The sequence below is a fragment of the Trichoplusia ni genome, chromosome 16 (assembly GCF_003590095.1).
Source record: "Trichoplusia ni isolate ovarian cell line Hi5 chromosome 16, tn1, whole genome shotgun sequence".
Taxonomy (NCBI): domain Eukaryota; kingdom Metazoa; phylum Arthropoda; class Insecta; order Lepidoptera; family Noctuidae; genus Trichoplusia; species Trichoplusia ni.
Window position 1 is genome coordinate 5755758 of NC_039493.1, and position 8996 is coordinate 5764753.

General features: G+C 35.8%; 1 protein-coding gene across 1 annotated transcript; it reads left to right on the forward strand.

The window, feature by feature from the left end:
- The first annotated feature begins 122 nt into the window (after window positions 1–122).
- Window positions 123–8930, forward strand: LOC113501684 (myrosinase 1-like). The gene is made up of 9 exons (XM_026882872.1): window positions 123–882; window positions 5014–5132; window positions 5404–5596; window positions 5921–6092; window positions 6324–6531; window positions 6666–6760; window positions 6883–7185; window positions 7519–7760; window positions 8572–8930. The coding sequence occupies exons 1-9, from the start codon at window positions 830–832 to the stop codon at window positions 8714–8716; spliced, it is 1530 nt and encodes a 509-aa protein (XP_026738673.1). The 5' UTR covers window positions 123–829; the 3' UTR covers window positions 8717–8930.
- Window positions 8931–8996: the final 66 nt, after the last annotated feature.

The following is an 8996-nucleotide window of genomic DNA, read 5'->3' on the forward strand; positions in this document are numbered from 1 at the left end:
GTGGTTCACAGTGTGTTTAAAATCAGGCGCCTGTCAAAAAATATAATTTAATGGACATGTACAATTGACAATTATATTTAAACCTAAGGCAAGCGACTTAATTTCGCAGTGCTCCGATTTCAGTTTCTACATTTCTATTGTTTATAGATTAAGAGCTAGAGTGAATAGGTGCATGAGAAAAGTGAGGGAGAGAGCGAATTCCATAAGTTATTAATTCAATTTCTTCCGTAAGTTATAAATCTAAAATGATGTAATGCAATAAAAAAGAAACACAAAAGTGTTTCGAATTTTATCGAAACAAATCCTCATTAAAAAGTCCGATAATTGTGCATACGGTAGGTATAATTAATTGTTATCGTAAATATAAAATTTTCTTGTAAGATTTAAGTTTGCCATTCGCCAGCTGTAGCTACGTACTTTAATAACAAAAACGGTTTTTACTTAACAGAGTAACTTAAATGGAGTTTTCTGTCGCTTCATATCAATATGAATATCAATTTTGGAGCCGCGCAACTGGAGATATTAATATTAACGTTACAAATGTGTCTAACAAAAGCCTAATTGAAATAGTTTTTGTTTCTTATCACACAAGCCATACATTCGTAATTTTACGATAGGAATTTTTGTCACAATTTGAACTTATTATATCATGGTCACCCCAACTCCGAATAAGGAAATACTAAGCTTAATAAAATATTAATAGGCTAATACGTGCATTTTTGTAACATCCTGTATAAGTTCTGTTTATTATTAGTGCAATGCCAACAGGCTATCTATTAGTGGTGCACATAGTTGCGGGACTCCGGCCGGGGTTCGTGATAACACTATAATGTATCATTATATATATTTCCACTGTTTAATTCACATCATTTTAATATTTCGGTAAGTGTTTATTGAATTTTAATTTGGCAACTTTAAGAATTGATCGGTTGCGCGGAAGTGAAGTGATAATGTTAATTTAAAGATGATTAATTAGATATAGCGGACAAGATGTTAATTTTATACTTATTGGGTAATCTGAGGCCGAAATATTTATTTTATTAATTTTTTATTTTATTAGTTGTAGTAGATGTATATTTAGGTGATCTTTAGTAATAAACAAAGGTGTTTTCTGTTAGACTTATCTCTTCTGTGGCCCTGTAACCTCTAATAGCTGGTAGGCCTCATACTAGATAATGTAGGTTACTAGGTACTACTGAACGTATTGTCCACTCTACTACTCTATACAAGCCCTGGCAGATAGCAAATTTTCGCAGCGATGCTGTCATACAATCGCACAGTGTGTTATGAGACCCATAATTTGGACATGATCGTTTTCGGGCAGAAACCGACAGTCAACATGATTACAAAGGCAAGAGTAGAACTCCTGGGTGATAGTTTTGTTTAGTTTAGGAGATATTTCCTTTTAAAGTTTACGCTTTTTTTTGGCCGAAATTTAGAAATATAATTTTAATAAAAAAAGTATCATAGATACAGAAGATTGTGAAAAGCCTTTTGATAGAGCTATTAAAGCCCATTCACCAAAGGCTTTGGTAATGCTGTACTACTTATGAACATGGAGATATTCATATTTAAAAAAAAAATACATTATTTTTTTTCTACGGAACCCTATTGTATAAGCATCTGATTTTTATATCATTTTGAAGCCCTTTGTATATACTTCTTACACAAAAATAATTACTTGCTTATCTCGTGGGATCTCAGAGATATTTAAGAATAAAAAATTTATTCAGGGTTGTCACAATTATAAGCCGAAAACAAAAGCCGAAAATTCGAACTATTCTAAAAATATTATTTTTTATTTCCTGTTTAACTACCTATCTATGCCCATAGGTATATTACTATATGGATTATATTAATTATTCTACACATTAAGCATAAGTCTCATAAGAGCAACAAATTTTCTCCAAAAAAAATCGAAAATACTATTTCGGTTAAAAAAAGTCTATTTCTTTAAATTATTTTTAGACTAGAATAGAATATCATTTTATTGGACGTAAAATTTTACATAACATATCATAATGTCATAATATTACTCTACCACCGTTTCACAAAGGCCCCGTGATTAAGGAGGAAAGAAATGGCGAAAGAAACTCCTCGAGCATCTTTTCAACTCTTTGCATATATCTAGTACAATTTTACTTATATCTACTACAATTTTTTCGAGCATATCCATTTCATTTTTCCAACAGCCTTAGCTGAGGTGGATAAGAGGTTGGAAAATTAAATTGCTGTCAAATCAAAAGAAAATTCTCAGTTGCAGCACAAAGTCTAGATTTGTGCCAGGTTAGTGGCAATAAACTTAATTACAAGGGACTGATACAGTTCGTTACTTTTTTTGGAAGCACAGGTATCTATGTACTAATTTATTCTTCAAAGATATTATCTTCAGTAGAAAGAACAAGCATACTATCACGCTGCTGTTCTTCACTTTCCTCTTCTGTTACATCATGCTCTGTCAGCGCGGTATTCACTTGGAGGTCATCCACTGACACTGGTTTTAATAAACTTATAACAGTTGGCGGCAATGGTAGCCATTTTGGTCTTTTTTGTTTTTTTGGCTATAAATAATTGGATCCGATGACTCCAAAGCGCGATGGAAAAGGTCGCTCCTGTATGATATTTTCTATGCTTTTTATTGCCTATATTTAATTTAACTTCTTAACGTATTTTGCGAAAAAAATACCTTGGTTTATTTACCAAGATTAATTACGATTTTGTGAGAATGCCACATTTATTTTGGATTTGATTGATAAGACAGATTAAGGGCCGAATTCATTTAATTTTTTTTGACAAAAAAGTTTTGTGATAGCCCTGAAGGCCGAAAATTTCAAATACAACATAAAGATACATAACAGAGAGATCCCACGAGATAAGCAAGTAATTATTTTTGTGTAAGTAGTATATACAAAGGGCTTCAAAATGATATAAAAATCAGATGCTTATACAATAGGGTTCCGTAGAAAAAAAATAATGTATTTTTTTTGAAAAATATGAATATCTCCATGTTCATAAGTAGTACAGCATTACCAAAGCCTTTGGTGAATGGGCTTTAATAGCTCTATCAAAAGGCTTTTCACAATCTTCTGTATCTATGATACTTTTTTTACTAAAATTATATTTCTAAATTTCAGCCAAAAAAAAGCGTAAACTTTAAAAAGAAATATCTCCTAAACTAAACAAAACTATCACCCAGGAGTTCTACTCTTGCCTTTGTAATCATGTTGACTGTCGGTTTCTGCCCGAAAACGATCATGTCCAAATTATGGGTCCCATAACACACTGTGAATCGCGCCGATTAATCTTTTTAAATTATAATGAAGCATTCATATACAAAATTAGGGTGATAATAAAAAAGTACCGAATAACCAAATGAAAAGCTAAATTCCGGACGCCTAGCAATCCTGGTAGCGCGTTGCAAGTAGCGATGGTACCGAAAGATTGCGAATGTATTATTTTTATTAACTGTGAAAATCAAATAAAAATAATATAAAATCAAAATCCATTTATCAAGACAGTCTACTTATTTTGAATGTCAAGTATTCTTTCACATATACAGCTCCCCTTATCGCCCACCCTTCAAGACAGAACACCCTCAAAGGAGTCAAATTGTCTATGAAAATATACCAATGACATTATGATGCCAAAGGTATTGCGAATACCTGTTCTGCACCATTGAGTATAACAATTTAATTTTGTTGTTCATGTTATTTATATATTTCTTCTCGTCAATTGACGCATGACTTTAAAGAATGCATGATATTGGTCAGTTAACTTTGCCTTATCAACATAATATATTTAATTGCGTAGATAGTATTGTGTTTGAAAATATTTACATCGAGAACTTCATGTCTAAATTTTAGTTACTTTATTTTTATTTTACTGTTAAAATGTCATGAGCTTTGCGCTAAAAAGAAGCATATTCGCTGATCGGGGTTCGAACCCGCTACACATCTGCACCATTTAATACTCAATACTCATTACTTTATTGCTTCCATAATGTAGTTACAGGTGGTACCTAATTTTAGGTACATTGATCAATTATGACATTGCGTAAATTCTTGAAATATTTCTCCAAGATACGTACCTTATGACGTTTTTTTTATCAAACAATCTTGATAACATAGTAGTATTTATCTAAATCGGATCCTTTTCATTAATAGCAATGATACAGTAAGATCAGATCTTTAACTACGACATAATGATTAGGTATATCCCAGACGTGATACGATAATGGACTTGGTCACGTGTCACGCGCATGACTGAAGCGTTACTAAAGGCTACTATTTGATTTCTGGATACCTAGAGAATATTGGGACTAAAGGTCAAGGTCAAAGCAAAACTGAAGGGTCACAACACACTGGCTACCGGCCACAAGCACAAAAAGTCGAAGAATGAAAAGTCGAAGTCACAACATCCGTCGAAAAGGATTTCCCACAACTGGTACTTGGAGGGTGATTGAATATTAAGTTCCCGGGAGGAATAACATAGTGAATCTAATCCAATAATATAGGGCGCTAAACAAACGATGAAAGAATCATTCAAATTCGATCCACCCATTTAGACGTCGGTGGCTTATATATTACAGTACTGGCCGTTTCCCGCGACTTTGTCCCCGTGGGTAGAAGATATAAGTTATGATTTAGGTATACCTGCCCGGTTTTTCACATTTTCCATTGTTTCTTAGCTCCTATTAATCGCAGCGTGATGGTTTATAGCCTAAAGCCTTCCTCGATGAATGGTCTATTCAACACAAAAATATTTTTTCAATTTGGACCAGTAGTTCCTGAGATTAACGCGTTCAAACAAACAATAGAAGTATAGATAAGTTCATCAAAAATGCGATATCATAGTTTTTTTTCACTCCCGCTCTAATGAATTTAATCCTTGGGTCGCGGTTGGTTTCGCAAAACTTCAAGTCACATACGCAAAGACACTCATATTTTCTAAGTCCTCTGATCTTTTCATACAATGTGTAGTCCACTCAGAAGCTGTCTTTGTTTTCTGTTCCAGTGTACAAGCAACAGTAAAAGAACGCAATGAATTGGATTCGAAGTTGTGTTTTCACAGTTCCTTCGCGTTCGGTGTAGCTACCGCCTCTTTCCAGATTGAAGGTGCCTGGAATGTATCAGGTTAGTTCAAAATGTTATTATTATTGTGGCTGAAAGAATGGTCGAAGCATGTCAATATCGAGTCGTGTCTGTCTTTCTTCTAGTCCCCGTTTATCGTGTTTTAGTGAGTATAACTTATTTTAGTCATTTTAGTTTTGAGTGCCTAATGTTTCAATCGAGTTTTTCTATATATATTTGTGGCAACAAATATTGGGTAGTAATAGATGATTAAGCTACATTCACATACATTTAAAATTTCTAGTTTCTACTACATGAGTTTCGATCTCAACAGGTAAAGGCGAGAGCATATGGGACAGGTATACTCACGAGCACCCAGAGCGCGTCTTCGACCACAAGAACGCTGACGTGGCTGATGGGTCCTACTACAAGGTGAAGGAAGATGTCCAGCTACTCTCGCAGTTGGGAGTCAACTTCTACCGGTTTTCAATCTCCTGGCCTCGGATACTGCCTGATGGGTTAAGCAAGTAGGTGTTATCTTACGCCCCAAACTGACAAAAAAAATAATGGAGAATTTTCTCGTCTACAAAAAAGTCAAGCAGAAATGAATTGATCAACAAAAGAAGAGTGGTCTTTCATCATAACGCCAAAATGTCTATGACCACAAAATTGGTTGCTTGATTGGAAGTTTCGATCTCCCATCCGTATAATCTTGACCTTGTAGATTCAAATGTGCAACTAAAGTTCTCTCTGCAATGTTAGGTTAACTGTAAGCAATTGTTTTATCATTCTGAATCATAAAATTGTGTAATATACAGTTACTTTTATGTTATACATTTCATAATTCACAGTAATGTAAACGAAGACGGCATACGGTACTACAAGGAGCTGATAGAGGAGTTACGTAAAAACAAGATCACTCCAGTGGCCACCATGTACCACTGGGACCTGCCTCAGAGCCTGCAAGAGCTTGGCGGTTGGACTAACCCTATTATAGCTGATTATTTTGTGGATTACGCACGTGTATGTACCTATTCAATTTATGTTCCTCGTTGTCATTAAATCCTAAATCGATTAACTGTCATACCTACTATAAATTAATGTGCATTTTATTTATGGGTATTGTGATGAATGTAATCCCATCGAAGACAATTAGAACTCTCATTTAGCAAAGAGCGATAAGTATTGTATCATGTGCTATAATAACATATTGCCGAAAACTATGTGTAAATACAATGAGTGATTTGTTCATAGGTACTTTTAGATAACTTCGGAGACACTGTAAAGGTCTGGTTGACGTTCAACGAGCCTCTAACGTTTTGCGAGAATGGCTATGGAGGTGACGACGCTCCAGGCGGCAGGTCCAGCGGGTTCGAGGACTACATGTGTGGGCATAATGTGCTCAGAGCACACGGCATGGTCTACCGCATGTTTGACCAGAAATATCGGAAAATTACCAAAGGTGCCTATGAATGTTTAGACTCAATATCAATCAGATTCACTAGATTAATGTACCATATTTTTATCAATTGCTATCTCAGCTAAGTAATTTAAGGAATTGTGTAAACACATTAATAATGTACCTATTTGTATTAGGTGTCATGGGCATAACAAATGTCTTTCCGTGGATAGAGCCAGCGACGACGTCACGAGAAGACCAAAAGGCCGCTGATGCTGCCAGACAGTTCATGGTGAGTACTAACGAACTGTTCAAGCAGTTTCGGAGCTTCTGCATTGCATTATAAGATTACATGTTTTCAACATTCAGTTCATAGAGGGAAAGACGCTTTGTAAGTACTTGTCTATTTTTCAGTTCGGTTGGTACGCAAATCCAATCTTCTCGCAACAGGGCGACTATCCCCAAGTGATGAGGAAAGCGGTGGACGCCAACTCCAAACGCCAGGGCTTCCCTCGCTCCCGTCTACCGTACTTCACAGCCGAAGAAGTGGAAATGATTCGGGGATCCTTCGACTTCATGGGTCTGAACCATTACACCACTTACTTAGCAGCACCGGGCTCAGGGAAAATCAGTACTAAACCGTCATATCAAGATGATATAAACGCGATAATTACACAAAAGGATGAGTGGCCCAAGTCTAATTCTACGTGGTTAAGGGTAAGAGCAACTATGATATATAAGCACAATGACCATATCTCTATTTTTACGACTCCCAAACTAAGATATTTGATCCTTATATCGCAGGGGTTTTTCAGGCATTCGATTTTCAGACAAATATTTGTCCCACGACTTAAACACGTAGCCACGAGCTCATTTAATGTAGATGCGTAAGATTAATGCTAAGATGACTGCGGATTAGTCCAGGAACGGTATTAAATGTATGATACGAAACGATACAACTCTCCCTCTTATGCAACAGATCTTTGATGATTTTTCGGAATAAACCGGAGCTGCAAAGCCCTCAGTACCTAACTTCTTTGTTCCTTTCAGGTAGTGCCATGGGGCTTCAGGAGATGTTTAAACTGGATTAAGAACGCCTACAACAACCCTAAGATCTTGATCACGGAGAATGGGGTGTCTTTTGAAGCCGGCCTTCACGATACCAAACGTGTGAACTACATCGATGCGTATCTTCGGGCATTACATGCGGCCATCTATAAAGATGGTTGTCATGTTCTGGGGTATACCTACTGGAGCCTGATGGACAACTTTGAATGGATGAGGGGCTACTCGTAAGTGGTATTTTCACTGTCTTTATTGGAAAATATGGATTTTGAAAGAAGAATTTAGTTGTGCTGCAGAGGGACGGAGTGAGGAAGTGAGTGAGGCTTCAGGATTTTATAGTTGAGAATTAATGAAGGCCCACATGGAGGTTCGCCTTGTATTCAAACATGAGTCATTTAATTAATAATGCTTATTCAGACCATGATAAATTCATATTAAATAAATACCATAACAACAGTTGTTGCCCTACGTCACAGACAGACTGCAGATATAGGAATTCTGATAACCATAAAAAGCGAGGATGTGCATCCGTTTACATCTAATAATAGTCAACGTGTGGCTAACCCTTGTGAATATACAGTGACGTAGTGTAAACCATGTGACTTTCATTTGTGTGTCACCAAATTAAATCTGTAACAATAATTAATCGATGTTAATCGCACGCACACATAGCGTCACGCGGACAGATGAGTTTCTTTTCAAATTAGGCTACTAAGTAGCATTTCTGAACGTCAAAGAATCATATGAACAGCACTCCCTATCGTCCATCCTTCACTTCTCCCTTGGTGTTCTGGTTGTGAAGAAGAAACGGCACTACCAACTCCATCCATAGCATAGTACGCTGTCACTTTTTACCATACAATTCAATACAAAATTATTACATATACACATATGTAGATAAATTGATTACCAAGGAAACGCAGAAGACAATATAGAAGGATGATTGTATATGACTAATATAACAAACTTAATAAACTTGAGACCAGGAACAGCAGTCAAAATATGAGTAAAAATTAAAAACATTTTTTTTTATTTCAGGGAACGGTTTGGCTTGTATCAGGTTGATTACGAGTCTCAGAACCTCACGAGAACGCCCCGTCTATCAGCTAAGTACTTCTCAAACGTGGCCAAGACCGGTTGCTTGCCTGACGACTATACTGACTACACTTATAATACTGACTAAAAAGTTTAAAGTCAACTATTCGTCATGATATTATTAGCTTTATCTTGCCCATATCATGTTGTCTCTATCACTTTAAAAGGTTGAATAGAGATAGATAGATTATGAATTTACAGTTGTGTTTCGTTTGTGTATACTGCGGAGTTTGTAATGTTAGTGCTCGATGTTAGTTACATATTAAAAGTATTAAATTGAGGTCATCAAACTCATCATTATAGGTTTGACTCATTATTTTGAAACATTCACTGCCTCGTGCTTAATTTAGACTGAAAGAAAGTATCTT